Source organism: Lontra canadensis, unplaced genomic scaffold, assembly GCF_010015895.1.
Source record: "Lontra canadensis isolate GAN:19392208 unplaced genomic scaffold, GSC_riverotter_1.0 scaffold1, whole genome shotgun sequence".
Lineage (NCBI taxonomy): Eukaryota > Metazoa > Chordata > Mammalia > Carnivora > Mustelidae > Lontra > Lontra canadensis.
Window position 1 is genome coordinate 110,617,809 of NW_022630995.1, and position 27,993 is coordinate 110,645,801.

A 27,993-nucleotide genomic window follows, 5' to 3' on the forward strand; every position below is an offset into this window, starting at 1 on the left:
GGAAGTAAGTCATTTCGTCTCTCATTGGCTTGTGACTGTCACTTACTCATCATATAAACCCAAGATGCCATCCCTGATGAGAGCATAGAAGATAGTAGAGACTCCACGAAGACAGAGCCCAAGTAAGTGGTAAGATTGAACTCTACAAAGACAGGAAATGAGATCGTGTTCTTTCTTCATCTCAGTGTTTATTACTGTGATATTCTGACTGAGCAACTGATACCTATTTTCACCGTGTTATTCATTCCGCTCTCATTCAGAGCCTCTCTGTTAGTGGTCAGGTATAAATCAAACAGTAGTTTCTTTCTTCTTTCTTCTTTTTTTTTTGTTTTTTGTTTTTTGTTTTTCTTTTTTGAGGGTAGGTGGAGGGGCAGAGGAAGAGGGAGACAGAGAATCTTAAGCAGGCTCCCTGCTGGGTCCAGTGTAGGGCTCAGTCTCACAACCCTGAGATCATGACCTGAGCCAAAACCAAGAGTTGGATGATTAATTGACTGAGCCACCTGGGTGCCCCAAAAGCAAACACTAGTTTCTAAGAGAAATATAGGTACTGGAGATTTTGAGGATTTTAAGAGATTTTAAAAGACCCTTTAAGTAGACATTAACATTAAAAAGGCAGTCAGTACTGGAGGAAAAATTCTTTCTCGGAATTTTCCCCACTAATGTTTTCAATGTGTGAAGCAGTAGGGAAGTTCTTCCCTTTTTCTTTCTTCCTTTCTCTCCCTCCCTCCCTCCCTTCCTTTTTTCTTTCCTTCCTTCCTCTCTCTTTCTCTCTCCTTTTCTCTTTCTCTCCCGTCCTTCCTACCTTCCTTCCTTCCAAGGTATTTTCTTTATAATATTTTCTATCACTGTAAGTCTCATTTTGTTGAAGTATCCATGTTTTGCCAAGAATTGCATTCTATCATCATTTGGTTTTATAGGTAATTTAAGGCATTTACCCCAGGCTAAGAATTTGAGCTCTCAGCTCCCAAAGGATATTTCAGTTACCCCTCTTGCTTTGGCTTTAACGTGAGACAACCATTTAAAATGATATTTAGTTGGTTGTTGGTGAGAAAAGAAAAATCCTGGCTTGCCAGTGCAAAATTACACATTCAGGATTTGACTGAAATCAATATTTTACTCAGTTAACAAAAATGTTTATATTTCTTTATTGTCCTACAATTTAACTCCAACCTGGCAACTTTTCCAGAATCAAACTAGACAGGCTCAGGGACCCTGTGAAGGAGGGAAATCAACATTCTTTACCACCAACTGTTAGCAGGAAACGCAGAGCTGTTGTTTAACGTATTTAGTTTTTTTTTTTTTAATTTTTATTTATTTATTTGACAGAGATCACAAGTAGGCAGAGAGGCAGGCAGAGAGAGAGAGGAGGAAGCAGGCTCCCTGCTGAGCAGAAAGCCTGATGCGGTTCGATCCCAGCACCCTGAGATCATGACCTGAGCTGAAGGCAGAGGCATAACCCACTGAGCCACCCAGGTGCCCAGTATTTAAGTTTTGAAACAAATTGTTAAACGGTTAATACTTAATCCCTTATTTGTAAGTTTTTCTATCCATCAAAAGTACCCCCAAAATTCAACTCCTTTTTTCAGTTGCTTGCTGAAATCTTGAAGGTATGTACCATAGTAAGTGAATATTGGCCTTCTTTGCCAGAGCTCATTTTGGATGCTTATCTCCTTTCTGGCACAGACATTAGCCTTTTTTGATACTGTTTTACTGTGCGCCTGCAGCAACATACAGATTAGAACATCAGCTCAGTTAAAATGAAATGGTTTTATTATAGCTTGTATTTTATCAATGACTGCATTCAAATTGCCTCTGGGATTGAATGTTCCTGTGTTTTGTGGTTGTTAATCAGTTGAAATGTGCCAGTGCTACATTAAGGAAAAAGAACCACAAACCAGGAGAAAGAAAGGAGCTCCCCAAGATAGAACTTTCCAAAAAACCACTATTACTTTCCATGTAAATATTAATACTCAGTTAATTAAACAATTTAATTATTTATTAATTTATTAATAGTGAAGTAATTTAATTAATTAACTGGCTGTTTAACTAACATTAAATATTAACTATTTAAAACTAAATCTTTTTGCCTTTAGTGGCTCCATCTGTCTGAGTTCACAGGTGAAAATGTCTATGCAGGGGTTTTATGAGTCATCATTCATATCTTCTTTAAGAAACTGTATCTTATTTTCAAACACAATTCTAAGTGAGTTTTTAATTTATCTGATGAATCAGGAACTTTATTTTAAAGATTTTTTATTTTATTTTATTTATTTGAGAGAAAGAGAGAGGGCAAGAGTGGAAGGAGGGGCAGAGGGAGATGGAGAAGCAGACTCTCCTGTTGAGCAGGGAGCCCAATGTGGGGCTCTAACCCGGGACTCCGAGACCAAAATCCGAGCCAAAGGCAGACGCTTGACTGACTAAGCCACCCAGACCCCTTGAATCAGGAACTTTAAATTTTTTTTTTTTTTAAGATTTTTATTTATTTATTTGACAGACAGAGATCACAAGTAGGCAAAGAGGCAGGCAGAGAGAGAGGAAGGAAAGCAGGCTCCCTGCTGAACAGAGAGCCCGATGCGGGGCTCGATCCTAGGACCTTGGGACCATGACCTGAGCCAAAAGCAGTGGCTTTCACCCACTGAGCCACCCAGGCACCCTGAATCAGGAACTTTAAATGACTTTCTTCAGAGTGGAAAGAAGCCAGTGGTTAGTTTTAGTTGTAAAGGAAAGCATGAATCACAATCGGCTTTTACCTTTTTACTTCTTGTCCTATGTCATTTCAGGAAACATTTTGCAGCGTTCCCTACATGGGATTCTTAGCACAGAGTGACAGCAGAAGGGCTCAGAAATGAAGCTCACAGTGACAGCATGACACTGGAATTTACCTCGGCCAGGCAAAGCGTGCTCCGGTCTATCGTGCCGCCCGATGTTAGTTCTATGTATTATGGGACGCTGGGATCTAGTTCTGTGTAGTTTTCTTCTTTGTCTCAGTCTGGCCCTGTTAGATCCCCACCGAAATGGCGTGTCTGTTGTATATCTGTGGTTCTGTTTCCTGTGGTTCATCTACACACCTCTAGATGTCTGGTCCTGGACGAAGATCCCATTACCCTCATTACAAGGTTTTTAATATAAGTCTTGCAATCTGGCAGGTCAAGTCCTCTCCTCCTCTTCTCTTAATTTGTCTTGGCTATTTTGGTCCCTAGCATTTCCATTTGAAATTTAGGCTCAGGTTTAGCCACATACTGTCTTGAATTTTAAATACAAATACAAACAATTTTAAAATACAAACACAGACTTTGATTACAAATAAGGGCAGTTCCCATTTCGTTTCTTACATATGTTGTTTATTGTTATCTTAACTGAGTTAGCTGGGCCACCCAGGACTAGGTTGAACAGTAAGGCTAATACTGGGGTTCTCTTATTTCTGATGTTAAACAAAATACTTCTATTGGCTCCCCATGATGTATGATGTTTGCTCTAGGTTTTTTTGGTAGAGACTATTTTTTGGGGGGGCCTGTTGTCTTTCATGCATGTTACTAACTACCAATTGAGTTTCTTTGCTGGTTAGTGTTAAATGCAGGCCTTCAGGTTTTTTTTGTTTTTAATTTGACTGTGTTAGTTTACATATTTCTCAAAATTTTTTCATTTTAAGTGTTCCGATTCAGGGACATAAAGTTATTTGCCAGTTAGCTTATGATTTTGAATGATCCATTTCATCTGCTGTTATGACCTCTTTTGTGTATAATATTAATTTTTGTGACTTTTGCACATTTTCTTTATCAGTTTTACTAGAGGTTTATAATTTGACATTTTAAAGGTTGTATATAAAAGGGGGCAGGCCCTTGGGGCGCCTGGGTGGCTCAGTGGGTTAAAGCCTCTGCCTTCGGCTCAGGTCATGATCCCGGCATCCTGGGATCGAGCCCCGAATCAGGCTCTCTGCTCAGCAGGGAGCCTGCTTCCTCCTCTCTCTCTCTCTCTCTGCCTGCCTCTCTGCCTACTTGTGATCTCTGTCTGTCAAATAAATAAATTTAAAAAAAAGGGGGGGACAGGCCCTAGTTTCAAGCAGTGCATCTCTACACAGTCTCCCACTTGTGAGGGGATTTTATTCTCCTTTTCTCTGAAGGAGCTACCCTCATGGATGCCACTGCTTTTCAGAATTCAGGGTCCTGTTTTACTACTTTACAGGTGAGGAAACTAAAGCTAGGGACAGGTGACTTGCCCAAGGCCATTCAGGTAGTGGCACGGGTGACACCAAAATCACACATTCCCTTTGCCACCGACCTGCTCTGCCCTTGAGCCTGTTCCTCACGGCCTCTCTCGGTGGGAGAGGGATATGTCTTCCCTTCATCCTTTAAACCCATCATCCTCACGGAAAAAAAGGCTTTAACAAAGTGAGATTATTGTAACAGAAATATACTGCTGAATGCAATAAGAGGGAAAGTTTTTTTAGACACTGTCCTCTTTGGCGATCATTAGCTTACATTGTAAATTTCCTTATCAATTTTCACCATACAAACATTTACCTGGAATTTCTTCTGCTAGTTTTTTATTTTAAGATTTTTACTTATTTATTTGCAGGAGAGAGTACTAGTGAGAGAGCCCAAGCAGGGAGAGAAGCAGACCTCCCACTGAGCAGGGAGCCTGGTGTAGAGCTTGATCCCACGACCCTGAGATCATGACCTGAGCTGAAGGCAGATGCTTAATTGACTGAGCCACCCAGGCTCTCCTCTTCTGCTAGTTTTTATGCAAAGGGTTTATAAAATATAAGAAGGATTTGAAGAATCCATAACTGTTTCCAATTGCATTTACATTTACTAATTTTTCATGTTATAAAAATGCGCACATTTACCCTAAAAAAACAAAGAAACAAAAAAAACCCTAAAACCAAAAGTTCGGGGGCACCTGGGTGGCTCAGTGGGTTGGGCCTCTGCCTTCAGCTCGGATCATGATCTCAGGGACCTGGGATCGAGACCCACATCGGGCTCTCTGCTCGGCGGGGAGCCTGCTTCCCCCCCTCTCTCTGCCCGTCTCTCTGCCTATTTGTGATCTCTCCCTCTGTGTCAAATAAATAAATAATCTAAAAAAAAAAAAAGTTTGTAGCTATATAAATCAAGAAACCAGACTTGAGCTCAGTAGAAAATATAATTATGCCAATAACTACAGGAATGTGTTGTGCAAGCACAGCTTCATTAATGAGTTATGACTGTTGAAAGGATGTTCTGGAAGGAAAGATAAGCATTCATCAGATGGTCACGGACCTGTGCCAAATCTTAGATTTAAAGATATATTTGCTGAGAACTATAGATAGCTGCCAACTTACGCTAAGGATTTTTTAATGTCTTCTTTACTTGAGTAAAACACAATATAAAATAGCACGTTTTTGCAAATGAACACCAACAACAAACAATCCCTGTGTTTTCATGCAGAATTAGGAGGCAGACACATTCACGTGGCATTTGACCAAATGAGGAAAAGTTATGTTTAATTTTTAATATTGATCATAATGGAGATAAATAAATCTATACATTCATATAATGTTTGTAAGGAAAATACATATAATTTCTTTGTTGCTGAGGAAAAATTGACCTATGACAGCAAAAATCAGTAAAGAAAGGCTGTGTAGGGTGCCAGGGTGGTTCAGTCGTTCAGTGTCTGCCTTTGGCTCAGGTTGTGATCCCAGGGTCCTGGGATTAAGCCTGGCATCTGGGGAGCCTGCTTCTCCCACTCCCACTCCCCCTGCTTGTGTTCCTCCCCCCATCAAATAAATAAATAAAATCTTAAAAAAAAAAAAAAAGAAAAGTTGTGTAAAGTGTTCTTCAAATAAAAACTGCAAATAAAAACTGCAGGGGCGCCTGGGTGGCTCAGTGGGTTAAAGCCTCTGCCTTCGGCTCAGATCATGATCCCAGGGTCCTGGGATGGAGCCCCATGTCGGGCTCTCTGCTCAGCAGGGAGCCTGCTTCCACCTCTCTCTCTGCCTGCTTCTCTGCCTATTTGTGATCTCTGTCAAATAAATAAATAAAATCTTAAAAAAAAATAAACAAAAACTGCAACCAAGAATAATACTTTTTCCACTCTGAAGGCCTTTATTTTTGTTCTTTTGAGATTTATAACAGGTAGATCACGGAATTGTAACCACTATGCTCTTTATTTCCTAGATAAGAATGTTCCCTTTATTGTGATTACATAAATATTTCCTTTTTTTTCTTTCAGAAGGAGCTTACTACTTTACATTTTTTATTGGCTAGTTTTGTACGCTCCTATTTTTCCCACTATTTCTAAGCTTTATTTGGTCCTAACCTCAAATTTGAACTCCTTCTGTGTATATTTCTCCCCCAAAGATTTGGGGCTGTAAATCTTGGAATTTTTGTTAGCTCACTCCAGTGAATTCTTCCCTCTACAGAGAGCACTCCCTCACATAGTGATGTGGGTGGCAGGTGGCACGTGTCACTTGGGTGCAGACAGAGTGGCTAACAGGAGTGGGACGGGGCATGGGAAGTTCAGAGTGACTCTGTTTCTAGCAAGGGGCACTACCTCTACCCACAACACCTAGACAGGGAAAACCAAGGCCCAGAGAGGTGTATACCTCTGCAATCACCATCATCATCATTTCTTGGATCTTGAGGGGGTCTAGAGAGGCAACCGGACAGATCTTTGCAGTTATCCTACCATAGATGGACACCGTGAATGCGCAAACTTGGCAATCTAAGTTTTTATGGTTTGTGTTTGACTTTTTAATGTGATGTGCTTTCAAGTGTATTTTTTAAAGGTTTTATTTAATAAGGGGCACCTGGGTGGCTCAGTGAGTTAAAGCCTCTGCCTTCGGCTCCGGTCATGATCCCAGGGTCCTGGGATCCAGCCCCGCACTGGGTTCTCTGCTCAGCGGGGAGCCTGCTTCCTCCTCTTTCTCTCTCTGCCTGCCTCTCTGCCTACTTGTCATCTTTGTCTGTCAAATAAATAAAAAAAAAGATTTTATTTATTTATTTGAGAGAGAAAGTGAGAGTGCACAAGCCAGGGGGTAGGAAGAGAAGCAGACTCCCTACTGAGCAGGGAGCCTGATGTGGGGCTGGATCCCAGGACCCTGGGATCATGACCTGAGCCGAAGGCAGAAGTTTAACTGACTGAGCCATCCAGGCATCCCTGTGATGTACTTTCAGATAGAATTTTGAAATTTCAGCTCAACTTTTCTTTCTAATGTTCCTTTTATATCTTTGAAAGACTTCCTTAGCAGAGAATGAACTATTTATACTTACCACTTAAAAATAATGCCGTAAAATTTCTATTCATGTAATTACTACAGTTATTTTTTATTTGTGGTGTACTGTATTCACAGTGTTTATTCTTGACCATAGAATGAATCCAAAGTTATTATTGCCAATAGCTAATAATTATTAAGTGCTTAGCATTGTGTTAAATGCTTTACGTGTATTACCTCATTAAGTCTCCAAATCCATATTAGTATCTCTATTTACAAGAAGTGGACTTTGAAATTCAGAGAGATTTTGTTCATTAGCCCAAAGATACATAGCAACTAAGTGGAAGAGCTCAATTTCAAGTGAAAATGTTTCTTTCTCAGTTGCCGGATCATTATAAAATTACAATACATGCTATTACTATTGCTTAAAATCTTTAAGTGTTTATAAACTATGAACATGAGATGAAACAAATCACAGAAAATTCAAAAGATTATAAAGACTGACAGCTGCCCAATATAACCACTATTAGCAAACTCTGAAATTTAAGAGAAGTTGCTTTCTGTCTTCCTTGCTCCCCTACGGAAGAAATAGAGATATAGGCTCACCATTGCCCCTCCCAGCAAAGGTCACCCAGATGGGCTATGTTTGTATGGTGCTAGCAACCTGATAGAACCCAGCAGCATGGAGGCGGAGAGAGAGAGAGAGAGAGTAAGAGCAATGTTTCCCTAAGTCTTTGATTCCCAGAGGGAAATGCCAGGGATGAGAGAAGAGAGGGGACAGCCAGCTCGGGTTGGCAAAGCTGGCTCACATTCCCCTTGCACATAACCTTGTTCTTGAAATCTTTATCCAGCTGTCCTCACAAACTCATCTGTGTCACCAAAGCAAACAATAAACCAAATGCCAAATTACAAGTGAGTAAAGGCAGGACAAAAACAGCTTAAAATGGAAAGTTTTGGACGCTATCCTCTGATGGTTGGTGTATAGATAGTCTCCCACTATGAATTCTTTCATAAGTAAAATTTGAGTCTGGTTATTTCACTGGAATGTTCCAGCTAGTTCTTTTTTTTTTTTTTTTTTAAGGTTTTATTAATTTATTTGAGAGAGAGAAAGAGCAGGACCTATGGAAGGAAGGGACAGAGGGAGAGGGAGAAGCAGATTCCCCATTGAACAGGAAGACTGATGTAGGACTTGATCCCAGGACTCCGAGATCATGACCTGAGCCAAAGGCAGACACAGATTGAGCCACCCAGGTGCCCCATTCTGCTAGTTCTTAAAGAGAGAGTCATGATCTTATTTCTGTCAAGTTTTTCCCATATGTTATTAGGATTCAGGTCTTGAAATATTCTCTAATATTTCCAGTTACCTCAAAAGACGGCATGAATGGGGGCGCCTGGGTGTTTCAGTCAGTTAAGTGTCTGCCTTTGGCTCAGGTCATGATGCCAGGGTCCTGGGATTGAGCCCCTCATCAGGCTCCCTGGAAGCCTGGTTCTCCCTCTGCCTGCTGCTCCCCCTGCTTGTGCTCTCACTCTCTCTGTCAAATAAACAAAATCTTAAAAGAAAAAAAAGATGCCATGAAGTTTTGAAAAAGTCCCCAAAGGAAAATGTTGATGAAACATCTCTAGAGGTCTGTTAAAATAATCTTCCAATTTTTCCTTTTCCAGAATCACACCATGCCAAACTACAAACTCATTTATTTTAATATGAGGGGGAGAGCGGAAATTATCCGTTACATATTTGCTTATTTGGACATAAAATATGAAGACCACAGAATAGAACAAGCTGATTGGCCTGAAGTCAAATCAAGTAAGTGTCACAAGTAACAGTTAATGAAAATGTAGGGAAAATATGTCTCCAAAACTTTCTGTTTTTCCTTAGGGAAATGAAAAAATAGAGGTTTTAAATCTCATGTTGCTTTACATTGAGAAGCAGCAGTTCAGACAAGTTAAATAAATGCTATGTACCCCAAATTTTCCTATTCAAGGTGAAAACACAAACCTCACAGAAGAAATATAGAGAGATAAACAATAAGTTTTGTCATGAGAGCTGAAAGAGAGAATACTGAAGTGAGTATTCTTGACAATTCAAATGGATGGGCTTACTACAGATATCTCCAGCCTTCTGACAAGGGATCAGATACACTGTTCTAACAGAAAACCAAACTCAAAGTGGCTTAAATAACAAGAAAATTGTATCACTTAACTGAAAATCCAGAAATAGGACAGATTTCAAGAGATGACTTTATTCATTTTTCCTCCTCTGTGTGTTGGCAGCATCATGAGACTAGTAGCAATAAGTTTGCGGCAATTTCTGCCCAACAGCCTTGAACAGTAACATCAAGAGGTATATGAGAAAGAGAGAGAGAGCACTGTTTCCTTAAGTGTTCCCAAAAGAGGACATGGGGAGTTAGGAGAAGGGAGTTGGGGGAAATTGGAAGGGGAGGTGAACAATGAGAGACTATGGACTCTGAAAAACAATCTGAAGGGTTTGAAGAGGTGGGGGGGGTGGGAGGTTGGGGGAACCAGGTGGTGGGTATTGGAGAGGGCACGGACTGCATGGAGCACTGGGTGTGGTACAAAAACGATGAATACTGTTATGCTGAAAAAAAAAAAAAAGATTAAAAAAAAAAGTGTTCCCAGAAGAATGAAACAAACAAACAAACAAACTCCCAGAAGACCTTGGCAAACTTGTCATGTTTCACTGACTCAGACGGGGTCACATGTCCATTTCTGAACCAGTCACTGACCAAGCAAATAGGAAGAACCTTGAACCATCTAGTCTACCTCAGAAGTTGGTTTGGAATCACTTTTCATAAAGTATATGACTGAAGGGTGAATATGTGAACAAAACTGGGATGTTTGATCCAATGAAAATATACTAGTTAGCACTGAGGACAGAGGGGAAGGATCAGAAATATTATTATGTTAAAAAGTGTGTGGCTCTCAGTAAGTTGTAAGTCATCCTCCAGGTGTTCGTTTTTTATCTTTTTTAGAATGAAGAAAGGATAGATGAGCTAATTCTTTGTCCATCATGTCTGCCTAGAAATACTAACTAAATATTAATTATTTGTCTAAAAGTCACATATTTGTGTTGGGATTATTACAGATTTGCATAAAGATAAAGCTGAAGAAAACAACTTGAGTCTTTGAAGACTTTTGAGCCCCTGGCGGATTTCGTTTAATTTCTCCAGTACGGCTTCATGAGATATATTATTGTATCTATTTTATAGTTGGGTTAACTATAGCACACAGAATTTGTGTAATTTTTCCAGGCTTACAGTCCTAGCAAGGTAGAAATATTTTTCAAACACAGGTCAATTTCATACAGTTACCCAAGTTATTTACACTAGATAATGCCAATAACACCAATGATAAGTGGCATATTAACAATACATATTGCCACATGCCTTTTAGAAGAATGAGTTCCTTAAAAATCCACTCTTTTGCTTATTAGAGAACTCTTCCCTAGTGGGCTAGAATATCTTATTTCCTGTTCTCATGAAACTTTCTCATTAATATCCAAACTTTCCAAACCCTGCTATCAGAATTTGTACACAGGATTTTTAATTCTGTCTATATAAAGTAGGTGAAATTTAATTTTATCCATTAATTAAGATGGATAACAAGCTGCAAAGATGGTACATATAACAAATTCCACCTTCTCAATTTTAGATATAAATTCTTTGAGTGCCTCATACCCTATTCTATCTTGACTTTTCATTATGTTATTGAAAATGGAATTACTGTATTTTCATAGATTCTTAGAGTGGGAAGGGATCTTAAAGTTCACAATGGTTAGAAGATAAATATATATATGTATGTATATACATATATATATCTCCAATGCTTTAACAGTCACCCAACATAAGTGGAATTTAAGAAACAAAATGGACATTTGGGAGGGGATAAAAAGGCAAGAAAGAGAGGGAAACAAACCGTGAGAGCCTCTTAATGACAGAGAAGATTTGAGGGTTGATGGAGGGACGTGGGTGGGGGATGGGCTAGATGGGTAATGAGGGATTAAGGAGGCACTTGTGATGATGAGCACTGGGTGCTGTATGTAAATGATGAACCTTTGAACGCTACTCCTGAACCAATATTGAACTGTAGGTCAACTACCTAGAATTTAAATTAAAAACAAAACGAAACAAAAACAAATACCAGACACCCAACACAAAAATGAACTAAAGAGGATAGAAATTTATTTCTTTTGCATATAATCGCAAGCTGATGTGGAAGTTCTGCTCCACAGAGTTGTCAAAGATTAGGTTCCTTCTTTTCTGTTGATCCGCCACCCTGAGTTGGTTCTTATTTACATAGTGTAAGATGGTCCCGTCTCCTTCCACATTCCAGCTCACAGGAAGTGTGAGAGGGAAAGAGGCACATCTCTTTCTTGCAACTGCATGACCAGAGAGTTTTATACCTCACTTCTGCTTATAGCCCCTTGGCAAGAACTTCTTCACACACTACTGCAAGGAAAGCCAGGAAGTGCTGACTTTATTGCTTTGAGAAAAAAAGGAAAAACTAAATGTTAAAAACAGTTTATTACAAATTTTAGCTGGCCTCATCTCTTATCTGATTTAGGAGTGCTCTCTGGTATTTGAAACCCTCTATGACTTCCCCTCTGTGATAACCTAGAGTATCACTGGATATTTCTATTAAAAATTCTTCTAGGTTGGGGCACCTGGGTGGCTCAGTCTGTTAAGTATCTGCCTATGGCTCAGGTCATGATCCAAGGGTTCTGGGATTGAGCCCCTCATGCCCTCGTCAGGCTCCCTGCTCAGCGGGGAGCCTGCTTCTCCCTCTCCCTCTGCCCCTCCCCCTGCTTGAGCATGCACATGCTTTCTTTCTCTCTGTCTCTCTCTCTCAAATAAATAAATAAAATCTTTTTTAAAAAAGTTCTTCCAGGTCAAACCTGGTGGAATGTGCACAGGTATTAACATTTTTTTCTCTTTTCAAATAACATTAAAGTACTTCTTCTTAAAAAAATATGGCAAAGCTCTACAAGGACAAAGACCTCAAGCTTGAATAAGCCCCAAATTCTCAAAGCTGGAAAACAGGTCCAAGAATGGTAAGGTGACGAAGTAGGCCAATGATGCCCAAATATAAGCCTGGTAGAGTAGAAGTCAAGCTGAATCACTCCAGGGAGTACCGACCAAGGCTCAGGAATTGGTAGTGACATTGAACTCTAAAAGCCGAATCCACAGAGGGCTGACTGTTACCATGTGAAGCAGCAGCATGACTGCCCTGGGAGAAGTATGGAGATTACTCTCAACAAAGGATGGACCAGAGGACTGTAGGACAGCAGGCATTTCTGAGCACACGGTCCTATAGGTGGGACTCAGTGGAAGGCTACAAACTAAAGCGTGAGACCCAGAGCCCTTATCCTCTGCTCCACAATCAGAATGCTACAACCAGACAAGTATCCCCTGGGCAGGAAGGGTTCTCTCGGGGGAAGCTGATCAGTCCCAGAGGAATGTCTAACAGACACTAACCCAGAGGGAGTCTCCATGACATGGCCCAGTACACCAAGATTCCAATTAGCTTCTATTCCTTTTGCTTATTTAAAACAGGAAGGGCAAACCAAAAATTAATAGATATTTGTGAGAAGGCCTCTAATGTGAAACAGACATAAACAAAGATGCGGAGGGAGAAAAAAAAATCATCTGAGGGCAACAGGATGATGTAGGAAGAAAAAAACTTAAAAAATATAAGACCCTCAGAGAGAAAAACTCTATACATTCTGAACTAGTATGCTGTAAAAAAGAATGTTTAGAGACAAAAAGGTTTTGAAAATTAACAATTTGATACAGACAAAACAAATGAAATTAAAAAAATGATAAAAAGTAAGGAACTCCTCCAGAAAGTACAATAAGAAAGAGAAATAAAAAATAAAAGAAAAGGGATTAGAAAAATTGAGACTCAGTAACCTTAGGGTGTCCAATGTCTCAGCGAAATTCTGGGAAGAAAGGAGGAAAACTTTCAAAAGACTCTTCCTTACATAAAATTGAAATTTATCTCTTCAGTGACTTTCATATACTAGTCCTGGACATAACATTTTAATCCATAGGAAACAGATTATTCCTTCTTTCCATCCAATTCTTTGAAGCAATTTAGTATCTTTAAGACATAGAGAAAAAGCCACTGCTGTGTAGACAGTTCAATGATAATACCCTGAGGGAAGATAAGGGTCATGGGCTAAATACAGAACGGAGTCCCTGTTAACTCATGCATCCATCCCTCTGGCTATCAAGTTTTAGAACTTGCTTGTTTCTCTGATGATCATTGTGATTATCAGCCCAAACTTCCCAGTCCTGGCTCTACTTCTTGATTTAGATATTGTTTCTCATGGACTATATCCGATCCGCAAGGTAGGTCCAAGGGACGACACACTTCTCTTCTTTGAGTGATCCATTTATATCCTTTGGTTTGGATTTCCTCATCACCCAAGAAGGACAAGCTCCTGTTCCACTTATGTCTGCCACGTAATGTGTGGTGTCTGGGGAATTGCAATGATCCAGGCCTGGGAACGACGGAGCGCATGGTGGGAATACCACTCCTAGCACAGGTCTGGATACCATCCAAAGCCATCTCACCAAGGTCACTGTGGTTCTTTAGGCAGCTGCACCGCACAGCCTTACATTCGGCGTCACTAAATTCCTTAAAGCTGTTTGACAGGGACTCCTGTCTGGTTACATCTCCAACAACCCCAAAGTTATGTTTTCTGGAACAAAATGAAGGATTGGCATTTTCTTCTTGTTCAATTTCTTCTTGTTAGATGCGCAATATTCCAGATGTCGGCAATTATCCCAAGCTTGGTTTCAAATGCTGCTAGTAGCTGAAAGCTTACGGTCTCACAGGAAAACACATTCTTGCCGTCAGTGGTTCCAACATTAAAAAATTATTCTTCATCTTGAGTTAATATCTGCCCCCTTTAAAGTATCTTTTAGTTGTTGTTCTGCACTTTAGAGATAGTAAGAATAAGTCAAATTTTTCATCCATTTGATAGCTCTACCATATTTGAAGATGGGCATTACATTTGTTTTGTCTTTGTTTGTTTTGCCTTCCCCAGGAAAGAATGCCAAGTTCTTCAGCCGGTGCTTATAAAATGTGCTTTTCAGACCCTTCTCTAACTTGGATACTATCTTCTGGGTTTGCTCTAATTTTTTTTTTATGATTTTATTTATTCATTTGACAGAGAGAGAGCACAAGTAGACAGAGAGGCAGGCAGAGAGAGAGGAGGAAGCAGGCTCCCTGCTGAGCAGAGAGCCTGATGCGGGGCTCGATCCCAGGACCCTGAGATCATGGCCTGAGCCCAAGGCAGAGGCTTACCCTACTGAGCCACCCAGGCACCCTGCTCTGATTTTTAATGTATTCTTAAAACATGGCTCTTAGACCTATCAAAACAGCTGAGCAAAATTTCCAACTGAATTCAGTCTGAGTCTCACCTTTACCAGGGATGTGACCTGGACTAGTTATGTAACCTCTCTTCACCTCACTTTCTCGTTTGTAAAATAAGATAAGGGTTGATGCCTACATCATAGGGTTGTTGGAAGTACTAGAAAACCTAATGGGTACTTTAAATATTTAGTACACTGCCTAGCATAAAGGAGGCCTCCCTCAAAATGTTAAATGTTAATTCCTAATCATGAGGCATCACAATTTGTGTCAGCTGTCTTTGGAGTTCTGTTTACTCACTGCAATGTAGACTAGTACTCGGCATACTAATTAGGTAAGTACTCAGAGATGATGTTATTCCTGATGTGAACTGTAGTTCATCTTGTACTTAGTTAACGTACATACGAAAGACACTTGGAGGTTGATTCTGGTAGTTGCTCTAGAGTAATGGGACTGTGTAGTGGCACTTTGTTCTTTTCTCTCTTCCCAAAATAATTATATTTCCCAAAGTAAAGCACTGGTTGGAAAATTGTGATCAATACATATAACGAAATATAATGTAGTCATTAAAAAGGTAATGTTTCACTGATTTGGAAAGATTTCAAAAAGATGTTATCAGATAAAAATTGGTTTACAAATACTTCAGGATGCTGTTTTTAAATATATATGAGAAATCAATTAAAATATTCAAATGGTTATAATTATGTGGTAGAATTATTTTTATTTATCTTCAAGTTAGAATTTTTCTATAAAAACGTATATTACCCTCTGACAAAAATGTGGTAAGTCTAGATAAGAAAACAAAGTAGGGTCTATAGACAAAATGTTATTAACATCTGCAGTGGGGCTGCCCTGTATTGTACAAATTTCTTGCTGTCTTACTATATACTTCACATGGTCCCTCATCAAAATAACAATTTGGCTAAATTCCTTACCGTAGCTCAATATATAAATCAAACTCTCCATTTTCTCATCTTTTTTTAAATTGCCATATAATGTATTATTTGCCCCAAGGTACAGGTCTGTGAATCATCAGTCTTATACAATTCACAGCACTCACCATAGCACAAATGCTCCCAATGTCCATAAACTAACCACCCCCTCCCTACTCCCCCCAACCCCCCAGCAACCCTCAGTTTGTTTTGTGAGATTAAGTGTTTCTTATGGTTTGTCTCCCTCCCAACCCCATCTTGTTTCATTTTTTCCTTCCCAATCCCCCATGACCCCCTGCCCTGCCTCTCAAATTCCTCATATCAGAGAGATCATATGATAATTGTCTTTTTCTGATTGACTTATTTCACTCAGCATAATACCCTCTACTTCCATCCATGTAATTGCAAATGGCAAGGTTTCGTGTTTTGATGGCTGCATAGTATTCTATTGTATATTTGCACCACATCTTCTTTATCCATTCATCTGTTGATGGACATCTAGGTTCTTTCCATAGTTTGGCTATTGTGTCCATTTCTTCATCTTTAAAAAATTTATTTATTTATTTATTTATTTTTTGATTTTTTAATTTTTAATTTATTTTTTAAGTTTTTTATTATTAAGATTATTTATTTATTTGAGAGAGAGAGAGAGAGCACAAGTAGGGGGGAGGAGCAGAGAGTGAGGGAGAAGCAGGCTCCCTGTTGAGCAGGGCTCAATCCCAGGACCCTGGGATCATGACCTGAGCTGAAGGCAGACGCTTAGCCCACTGAGCCACTCAGGCACCCCGGCCTATGGTTTTAAGGAACAATCAATGTTATAGTTGATTGAGACCACAAAAATTAATGAAGCTTTAAAAAAAGGTTTATTTAAAAAGTAAGTAGTGAGTATATGTAAGTCTATGAGGTAATACACAGTACAATATGCAGTATCATTAACAAACACTTTTAGACCTGGTGCTGCCATGAACTCTGTACAAGGTTTTCTAACAACTCTTCTTCTAAAAGACCTATAAAGATTCCACTAGAGGGTGTCTATTGTCCCTTTTAGAACAAATATTCAGGAATACCATAACTTTAAAATCATGCTTTGTTTCCATAATTATCAGTAAAAATGGGAAATAGTATTACTTGATTTTATTACAGAAGTTGATTTTTTGCTTATTTTATTTTAAGCTCTTCCATTTGGTAAAATCCCCATTTTGGAAGTCGATGGATTTAACCTTCACCAGAGTCTAGCCATAGCACGATACTTGGCCAAAAACACAGGTAATATGTTTATTGTGTTGAAGAGTTTTGATAACTGAGAAGAATACGTAACTTATATTCACTATTTATTAAATAACTTTATTATTGAACAATATAGTATAAAGAATGAAACAAAAGATACGAAAGAAACAAACCTAATCAATTGAGGCTAGCTAGATGGATTGTGGCACTTCTTCTTACAGGAATCCCATGTAACTGAAAAAAAGAGCAGAGATGCCCTTAACAAACTTGTAGGGAAAGATCTGTAGGATATATGGGGGATGTGTATATGGATTGGGAAATATAGCTTTATTTTCATAAATAAATAATGGAAGACTACGTAAAAACTCTAATAGAGTGGTTACCAACATGGTAGGTAGATTAAGGAGCCCAATGAGATTGGTTGGGCAGGGATGAAAGTTGGTCTTCACTGGATACAGTTTTATATTGTTCTGAATTTTTGAACCATAAGAATATATTGTCTTTTAAGAAGTAAACATTTTAATATAGTAAATTAAATCCAGTGTATGTCTGGGCATAAAATGGTCTCTATTTTATAGATTTGGCTGGAAAAACAGAATTGGAACAATGTCAAGTTGATGCAATTGTGGACACATTGGACGATTTCATGTCACGTTTTCCTTGGGCAGAGAAAAAACAAGATATAAAAGTAATGTGATCACTTTGTTATTACTATTATTAATCATATCTACTTGTGGGGTGCTTTAAAGTTTCTTTTTATCGGGCATCTGGGTGGCTCAGTCAGTTGAGCAGAGGCTTTCAGCCCAGGGATCCAGCCCTGCGTTGGGCTCCCTGTTCACTGGGGAGTCTGCTTCTCCCTCTTTCTCTCTCCCTCCTCCCATTCATGTTTGCTTGCTCTCTCCAATTAAAACAAATCTTTTATAGAAAAGGTTTCTTTTTACCAAAGTAAGACATACCTATAGTTTTAAAATATCAAATTATATTTAAAACTTTAGAAGAAAATAAGGCGATTCCTTGCTCTACCTCTTCACATTAACCCCTCCTCAGACACTTTTTAATACTTTTTTATTAACACTTTTAACTATTTCTTTAGGACATGTGAATCTGGTTTTCTTTGATTCACTAATTTTAGTTTCTCTGGACTTATTATTATAGTAATAAGAATTTTTCTCTTATGTAGTCATTGTCTAGGCTCCCCTTCTCCCAAACTCTTAATATAATGATATTAAAATGTTTTGGCCAAATTGATATAATGTTACATTAGTATGCTAGGCAAATATCATACAGAACTGTCAGTTGTAGTACACTTTTTCATTTCCTTGCTCACTCTATCTCCTCAAAATTAGTAATTGCCTTTCCTTCATGTGCTTGTTTTTACGTTTATTGCTGAACCCTCCCACACCGTCCAGTAGACCGCCAATATAGCTTTCCACAAGGTCAATGGTATCAGATTACCCATTACGTCCACCATTTTCTTGGAGAGATCTGGCCAAGATCTCCTCTTTTTTGCAGAGCTGTCTGGGTTTTCTGCACATCTGTCCCCACTGGACTTGCCTTCACTGCCATCCCAGGGATGTCCTTCTCTTGAGTTGGGGTCCTATTTCCTGGATACCATCCTCTGTCCTTGCTTACTTCTTTGTCCTCCAGGAATCCCACAGTTAAAATGAAGGCTTGATGACAAGAGGTGTAATGATGACGGACAGCACTGATGTGTCTGTCTTGAGTGTACACTGCTTCAGTCTGGTTTGGTCACCCTAAAAACCTGGTGCACCGTTGTCATCCTGTAGTCTTTATTTCCATATTTTTCTTTTTCTTTTTTTAAAAAAGATTTTTATTTATTTGACAGAGAAGGACATAGTTAGAGAGGGAACACAAGCAGGGGGAGTTGGAGAGGGAGAAGCCAGCCTGCCACCCAGCAGGAAGCCTGATGTGGAGCTTGATCCCAGGACCCTGGGATCACAACCTGAGTTGAAGGCAGCCGCCCAATGACTGAGCCACCCAGGTGCCCCTCATATTTTTGCTCTTTGGTTTGGTCTTCATCTTTCTCCAGGAGTAAAACCATCCTTTAGAATCCATGATAAAGAATAGGAAAATTAAGAAGCTTACCCAAAGTTCTCAGTAGATGGACAGGGTATGTTGATTTTGAGCAGCACTAGGCCATTTGTGGAGTGTTTTCCCATATCACTATCTTTACTAAACTCTTTACTAGAAAGAGTATCTAGAGAAGACTTCTGACCTTTTGCCTGGAAAGAAAGGTGTGTCTGCCAGTGTTCTGGGAAACGATCAGCAAAGAGAGGGCTACAAGTCTCAGAACTTGGTGCTCAGTATGCATATATTCATTTAATCCCCTATTTTGAAAACATTATGAATGTCAGCTCCCAACACACAGACCACTAATTTCCCCCTCTCCAGCCTTCTGCTACAGATGGGGAAGAGGCATGTGTCAAGCAGTGTAAAATGAAGAGCGAACTCTTATGCTAAAACTACCTCTTCCGCAGCCTTCCGCCAGTCCTCACGTTATCCTCTCCCTTACCTCCTTACTCCCAATTCTAGATACATCCTGCCTTTTCCTGAAACATTTGAGGGTTTTATGGGGTAGACGGTGTTGGTTTTCAGCTTTCCCTTTGCAGATACCAGTCATCCATTTGCTTTATAACTTTGAATTTTTTCTCTTGTCTCCTCTCCTGTTTTCCACCTCTTTGTGGGTTCTGTCTTTTCAAAAATATGTATTTACTGTGGTTTGGGGATGAAAAAATCACATATGTGTGCCAAATCCATCATCTTTATCCAGAATTCTAAATAGACCTTGTAGGTTATGCTCCATTACCACCCCCTAGTGGTGTCCTGGGGGCATGCATCACAATCTGTATTTTAAAATACATTTAATTCTCCTCCAGGAGAATGTGTCGTGAGGGTAGTAATTATGTCTGTACTGCTCACTCATGTTCCCACACCCACCCCTCTGCCTTTCACACCGCAGACACTACATACTTGTTGAACGACAGGCAGCAAGAGCTGATTTCTCCAACAGCACGAACAGATGCTGCTCCGGCCCCTTTACACCCATGGCCTCAGCCAGTCCTCCCAATCCCTTCACTAGATACACGCTTTCTATCATCATGCTTACTTTGCAGATGAAGAAACTGAGACTCAGAGTGGTTATGGAGTTGCCCAGACCCATGGCCTCATCACCTCCGCATACTTCCTTTTAAATTAGTGACTAATAACCAGAGCATCCCTCAGGGAGAAACTATTACCTTCTTTTTCCCAGATGGGGAAATTGAGGTTCATGTAGTAGAAGAAACCTGTTGAAGGTTATTCAGCTAGGAAGTGGTACACAAGGAATCTGAATCCCAGCCACTCTGACTCAGTCTCCATGCTCTCAACCACTGGTTGTAAGGTCACAGTGCCAATAGCTGGTGAATACGTATGTATGTGGTGTAGTTTAAGGCCGACAGTCGAAAGTTACAGCACAGAACGAATGGCAGTCTTATCAATTTGCTAAAATGTATTTATGCTAAATACTACTCTTTTAATTAGAAACTTCTAATTTTAATAGAGATACTTGGAACAGAAAAGTATTCACATTTACTGAATGTAAGGTGTGTCATGCGCGTGCGCGCACACACAGACACACACACACACACACACACACACACAAATATATGACTAACCAGAGCAAAGTCTAAGATAAAAGCTCAGCTTTGATATGGCAATATATTCGGGCTCTGGAGTCACACTGCCAAGCTTGAATTCTGATTCCCTTCTTCCTAGCTGTCACATAACTACCCACCAATAGTTCAGATTCTTTGTCTGTAAAGTAGAGATACCATAGAATCTACTTTGAAGTAAGTTGGGAGGATTAAATGTTAGCATGAGTACCTATGACTAGGTTGAAAGTGTTCAACAAATATTAGATATTATAATTATATCATCTAATATGTTAATAACTATTCATATATATAATTAATAGTGTTATTATATAGTTCTCTGCTCATTGTTTTTCCTTTTGTCAGACATGGTATTTGTATTTTACACATCCTTATAAATGCAGAAACAAGTAGAGACATAATGTCCAATTTAGAAAAACGGATCTAAAGCTTTTTGTTTCACATGCTAAAGACCCCACTGATTGGCAGTCTGTCAATTTACGGGATTGCGTTTTGCTATTTTGTACCCTTCTGTGGGTGAGCCTCCTATAATAGAGGCTACCTCCCAGAGGAAAATACTCTTTGAATGCTTATGATACCAGTAACACTCTACTTTTGTATTAGAGTAACACTGCTCTTACATGCCCATCTCGGAAAAAAAAAAAAAAATCACAGGACATAATCCAAGCTTATAAATAAATCATATGAAGGGAGAACACGTTGCAGAAATAGTGCAGTTGGCTATATACTATCTGATTAATAAGGAGGACCTGGCTAGTATACAACAGAAAACCTCCATAGTTTTAGTACATTTCTTCACCCAGCCTCCCTGTAGTGGGTCGCGTTGCTGCCACCTTGTGGTCAGATCAAAATTTTAACAGCAGGATATGGGTAATAGTGAAGATGGATGGTGAACATAGTCCTCTTATTATACGTGCCCTAAAAATCTACCAGATACACATAATTATAAATATTTCAGTATCGGTTGCTAGAAATTCCATTTCCAATTTAAAAAAATTAAAATTAATTTAGAAGGCAAAATATGTTTGTGGACACTGGTCACCCTGATAATCCTTGAATTTACCACTAGTGTTTCTCTGGTTATTCAACCTCTCTGTTTCAGTTTCCCCATCTAAAGACTGGGGCAGGGAGGATGATGGATGAGCAGGATCAAAGAAATGCCAGTGACACATTTTCAATACTAAACGATTTTGGTAGTATGAATTTTAAAATGGTGCTTTGGAGAAACATAATTTCTCTGAAAGTCATTTGATAGGATACAGTAGCATTGACTTCTCAGGTTGAAAAACCTCCTGACTTACAGCTCTCCGGAGGAAGAGGGAGGAAATTTCTGAGTTTACCGAGTTTAAGAGTGGCTAGCTAAGATTTATCAAGAAATGCAGTTTTTAAAAGTACATATCTGGAAAAAAGGATGTATAACCAAATTTCATCTTCTTTATGTTATTTTGGTGAGTACTCTTTACAATGACTCTTAAATACTAACAATTACATTGGTTAGTAATTTATATATCATTAGATGAGATGAATCACTGGGATGATTCACCAAACATATAGAGAACCTGGGCTACAGAAGTCAATACAGAGAAAAGATTTTTATTTGGCATTGGGTATGCACAAGCATCTGTGTACGTGTACCTTAAGTGGTGGAAATGCACATTAGAAGAAGTAATAAAATATACAGGTAAGCACACAAATGTTTTGGGAATCTGTCCAGCAGCTACATCCTGTTCCATTCAACTCCATTCCATTTCTAGCTTGTCTAGGAGAGCCAAACTGGCCTTCACCTTCCTACCTGAGGCCGAGCTGAGCTGGGCTGTGGGAAGTACCACATGGATCCGGGCCCACTGCCTCTTTGCTCACAAATTATGTGTAAGAACTCACACTGTTTTGTTTTAAACTATGAACATATTAAACATAGAAAAAGAACCTTATGAATGTAGGTGGTATAGAACAGTGGAAAGAATATAAATCAAAATAATGACAAGCTTCCCAAGTCTCAGTGTGTAAAATCAGGCAAATGTATGTAAATATGTAATGATGTTTTTTTGTAAACTTTGTCCTATAAACCAGGCATTATGTGGCAGTAATCTTTATTACCTAGCTATGTTATACTAATAACAGAAATATAGAAATAACAGAAATAATCAGCACGTTGGTGAGGGAACTATCCACTACCTGAATTGCCTTAATAAAGGCTGGATTTTATTATAGGTCATTTCTCATTATTAATAAATAATATATATACACATATTTTATGATATTTTTGAGTTTGGCTTACATTTCATATCCAAGACACACACCAGCCAGAATTTTCATATATAAACAACAGTTCTTACAAAGAAAGAGGTCATGAATAAATTGTCTTCCAGAGATTTGAGGAAAAACACAATTTTAAAAAATGGATATATCTGTTAATTTTTCCCTAAGGATATTTGGTTTATGTTACCTTACATAATATATCAAAAGAGGGCACCTAGTTGATGGTTTTTGTAGATGATACTCAAGGCAGACAAACCTCATATTAAGGCACAATGTCAAGCCAACAAGAAAAGATCCATAAAGCCTGAGAGCATAAGGAGTCATTACATAGATGATTTCTGTTAAGTGCAATGGTGCGGTAAAAGACTGCCAAACTGAAGAAGCCTACCCTTACAAAGTAAAATTAATTTCTTTACCCTCAGTTATATTATTTCCATTCAAAGAGAGTGAGGATAATTTTGGAAATGTAAAACATAATGGAATCATTTTTTCTTAATAAACATTAAGATGGAAATCATGAAAAGACTTTGTGGGTGAAATATTTGGCCATTAAATACAAAGAAACTGTAAGCAGGGGTCACAAAAGTATTTTTTAATCCATGAGCAACACACAGTTGACTAAGTATAAAGAATCAGACCTCATTCTCCATAATAACATACATTTGGAAAAAAAAAAACCAACAACCAACAACCAAGAACACATAGCTACCTCTCTTTCTTTCTGAATTCATGTAGGAGAATAAAGATGGAAAAATCTGCCTTTTTTTTAAGTGAGAATTCTATTTTTTTAAAAATTTTATTTATTTATTTGTCAGACAGCACAAGCAGGGGCAACAGCAGGTACAGGGAGAAGCAGGCTCCTGGTTTAGCAGGGAGCCGGATCGTGGGGCTCAATCCCAGGACCTTGAGATCATGACCTGAGCAGAAGGCAGACGCTTAGCCGACTGAGCCACCCAGGCCTCCCTCTACTTCCTTTTCAAATTGTGTTATTTTTTTCCCCTAGTATCCTTAAAGTGATCTTTCTTCTTCCTCTCCTAGAATCAGATGTTTAATGAGCTACTTACATATGATGGACCTCATCTGCTGCAAGACTTGGATGCATACTTAGGGGAAAAGGAGTGGCTTGTTGGTAACTCTGTGAGTATGTTTTACAATCTTAAAAAATACAAGTATAGACACATACACGGTCGTATAACCAAAAACTTACAAAGACTCATGGAGGAAAAAAAAGTTACCCATAAGGAAGGATTAGATAGCAGGGATAAAACCTAAAGCTCTTTGAATAAACCTATTTTGGTGGACTTAATTTTGGAACTATGAACTAAAATAGTTTATATAATTACATAAAAGCAACAACAAAAGTATTTTGAAAAGCTAACACTGCAAAGTGAAGCAAATGAACCTATGTTAAAATTGATGCACAAAGTGTGTAGAGAAGTACCTATTACTCAATTAGTGAGGGGAACTGTTTCAAGAAAACCATCTTAAAACACAGTCATTTGACTATACATCTTATAAATATTCTCTCAGAACCAAAAAAAATAGAAAACTTATACCATTTTTAGTAGAGGCATACATCAGAGAGAGATTATAGGTTCTGTTTCAGACCACAGCAATAAAGTATCACATGAAATGGATTTTTTGGTTTCTCAGTATCTATAAAAGTTATGTTTACATGACACTGTGATCTGTTAAGTGTGCAATGGCATTATGTCTAAAAAAACAATGTACATATCTTAATTTAAAAATACTTTATTGCTAAAAAAATGTTAACCATCATCTGAGCTTTCAGAGTTGTAATCACTGATTATAGATTACCATAATGAAAGTTTGAAATATTGCAAAAATGTGACACAGAGACACAAAGTGAGCAAATGCTGTTGGAAAAATAGAGCCGACAGATTTGCTCAACACAGGGTGCCACAAGCATTTGTAAAAGATGCAGCATCGGCGATGTGCAATAAAGCAAAGTGGAATAAACTGAGTAGTCTGGTAATTCTATTCTCGGTGGTTCTGGGTACAGTCATATTGCTTTATTAGTATTTCTGATATTAGTATCATGAGGTAAATCAGTAAGAAAATATGTAGATGTCACTGAGAAGCAGGATCTTCAGAATGAGAGAAAGAAGATAGAGATGTAAGGTCAGTGAGGTTAAGTAAACATCCTATTCCTGAACATGAACTATCTCTCTCTCTCTCTCTCTCTCTCTCTATATATATATATATATATATACACACAATTAAGGTCATGATGTACTGACTGTATCTTAAGATAAAGAAGAAAGCACCTTGTATCTCTTTTTCTTGAAACAATGACCAACCCTGTTGTCCTGGGCACCCCTAGGACTCAGAATCTGGCCTCTAAATATGGAAAGGAATCAGGGCTTCTTGGAGAAATGTCTTGTTCTCAATTTGGGACAGGAAATCTAGGAGATGAGCTGGAAGTACCTTATATCAAAGCAAATGAATTATCAAAGACAACTGAACTGGGGACTCAGAAGTCAACTTGAAGAGGCTTCCACTGGTTAAATATGGGACAATTCAAGCTTTGCTAAGAATCTTAACAGCAGTGGATTGAAACAAATCAAAATGAATGAATCCATGAGTTTATGGTGTCCCCTCCTATCACCACAACCAAACACAAACACATACATGCAAAACCCCAAACGATACAGAACTTCATTGCTTACTTTTGGAAGATGACATGGAGCAACTTATTACTCTGAAAACTGTTTTGAAAGTTGCGAGGTTGGAATGAAGAATTTATGTTGCCTTTCTGATTCATGTCCATTGTATCTCAAGATACAAACTGAAGGGCAAATTTCCTCTTCATATAAGTATTCCAGTTAGAAAGTAAAAAGGGGACATTTAAATCAACTATCACCATTTTCCAGCCCCTGATGGTTGGAACAGACTGAGGTATTGATTAATCATTGTTAATATCACAAAAAACAAGACAACCAGCTATTACAGCCCTGGTGCCAAGAGAGAGGAGCACACTTCCACCCATGGAGTCCTGACAAATACTCACATCTAAACATGACTCAGATGTTGTGGTAGGTTGGTATCTGTGCCTTCAAGGAGCTGCATTCTTGGGAGACAAGACACAGACTGCTTTGGGCAGCACTCTTGTGACTTATTCTCTTCACGGTCTGTTGAGTCCTTCTGGGTGACACGGATGCTTAGCTATCACATCTCTATTCTCAACTTTCAATCTCATCACATGCCTCTTCATTTCCTCCCACTGATTCCCCAAAATAGACTTTCCTAAAATGTTCTTCTCCCTTCCATTGAGTGGACAATTTCTAAGGACTTAAAAATTTCCCCCTTGTTTTCCATAAAGACTCTTTTGTAAACTACCTCCTGACCCCATCTCTTAGCACTCTCTCCCTTCCTCAGTGTTCCACACACACTGGTGTTTTGTTTGTTCCTCCAACACATGTCTTGCTCCCACTAAAGCGCCTTTATACTCACTGTTCGCTCTGCCTAGAAGGCTTCATCTGCAGACCACTGCCTGTCTGGATCCTGTTCTCATTTAAGCCTTGGTTTAAATGTCACATGTTAGAGGTCTTCCCTCTATGACCACCTGAGAGTCCTTCCCATCACTTCACTTTTTCTTCATCATCCCTACCAGTTTACAAATGTTTGTCTCCTGCTTCTAAAACAAATGTGCACCCAGCAAAGGGCCCATGTCCCATCATGCTCTCCAGTCCAGCCCAGCACATAGACCTGCATATTGCACACCTCAGGTACACCATAAATTTGTGCTGACTATACTCTGAATCCTTGAACCCATAAATTCTCCTGGTTGACAGGTGTTTAGTTTGCAGGTTCATAAATCACTAGCAATTAGCATTATTAAGTTCCATACAAAAATAAAATTACAGATAGCCCACATTTAAACTCCACACTTTGATGGGTATTCATCATCTGGAGTCAAAGTAATGTCAGCCAGATTAGTTTCTAGTCACAAAGGAAGAAACAAGTGTACAAAGAAAAGCGTACAAGGGTAGGACCAGGCTGTCATCACAGTGGGGATCCACTAATGCTCAGACCCCATGTCTTCCGAGGTAATGTGTTAGTCAAGAATATTTAACTTACACCTATGAACTCTCTCAGGATAACTTGCACTCTATCCCTTTATACTCTGCAAAAGAAAGAACAAGGTAAATAATATGAAATACACAAATCCTGAACACAGGACGTTCTTCAGGACTAGTGTGAGGTCTTTAGTAAAAGGGAGTTAAAGGGTGTAACCAGACGAAATGCATGTTCTGGAATGGATTCTGCTTTTTCCTCTAAAGGACATTTTTGGAACAGATGAAAAAGTATTGGCTAGATATTAGATAACAACGTATTGTCATGGAGAGGCAGAGATTGAGTCAAGTTACATGAGGGTGTCAGATTTCATCGTAGCACACACACACACACACACATGCACGTAAACACAATACCATTATACAGAGGTGTTAATGCAGCAACCTCCGGGTTTTGGGAGCATGGTGTGATCTGTCATTTTCTATCATATATGCATTCCACTTTCATGTTAACGGGTAATTTTGAATTAAAAAGAAAGTATCCTTGATTTAAAAATTATGCTAGACTTTTATGTTCAAATGGTAATTTTTGTTTCCTTTAAACTAGGTAACTTGGGCAGATTTCTACTGGGAAATTTGCAGTACCACACTTTTGGTCTTTAAACCTGACTTGCTGGATATCCATCCCAGGTTGGTAACATTACGGAAGAAAGTTCAAGCCATTCCTGCCATTGCTGACTGGATACAACAAAGGCCGCAAACCAAACTCTAGGTGATGCGAGCTACCTCTAAGCTTTATTGTTCTTCGCAGCGTGGCTTCCATCAGATGAGAAGCTACATCAGCCTGCCATGTAATCTACATTCTCCCCTCCCCAGCCCCACCAAGTCTCTCAATTTTGCCATATTCTGCTTAAAAAAAAAAAAAAAGGAAAAAAGGGGGGTGAAGGGCATTTAGTTTCAAGCATCCTATTTTTCCCCTTTCCCTTAGAATAATTTCATATCACTTACAACTGAGGAAAAAGTTTACAATACAGGCAGGGCTCACATTTCATGGGCTTTGACATGCATGGATTTCAGTCACAATTGTTAAGGAACATACACATTTTCCCCCAAAATGGTTTGGACTTAAGCTGTAATTGCATGAAGTGTTAACTTTGCTGCTAGCTCCGTGGTCCACAAATCACTGTGTAAATAATAGAAGCCCGTCATGACCAGTGACCAATCACATCACCTCTTTGCAAGTCTGTTAGGGATTGGTCACCACACATCTGTGACTCAGCAGC

At 39.0% G+C, this 27,993-nt stretch overlaps 1 protein-coding gene across 2 annotated transcripts; it reads left to right on the top strand.

Moving 5' to 3' along the window:
• HPGDS (hematopoietic prostaglandin D synthase) lies at window positions 1–27,993 on the top strand. Of its 2 annotated transcripts, none has more exons than XM_032861490.1 (6): window positions 1–129; window positions 8,852–8,993; window positions 16,690–16,782; window positions 17,322–17,431; window positions 23,712–23,810; window positions 27,318–27,993. In XM_032861490.1, the coding sequence occupies exons 2-6, from the start codon at window positions 8,861–8,863 to the stop codon at window positions 27,480–27,482; spliced, it is 600 nt and encodes a 199-aa protein (XP_032717381.1). In that variant the 5' UTR covers window positions 1–129; window positions 8,852–8,860; the 3' UTR covers window positions 27,483–27,993. The 2 variants fall into 2 exon arrangements, with proteins under 2 accessions (XP_032717381.1, XP_032717374.1); XM_032861483.1 differs by having other exon boundaries at window positions 2–122.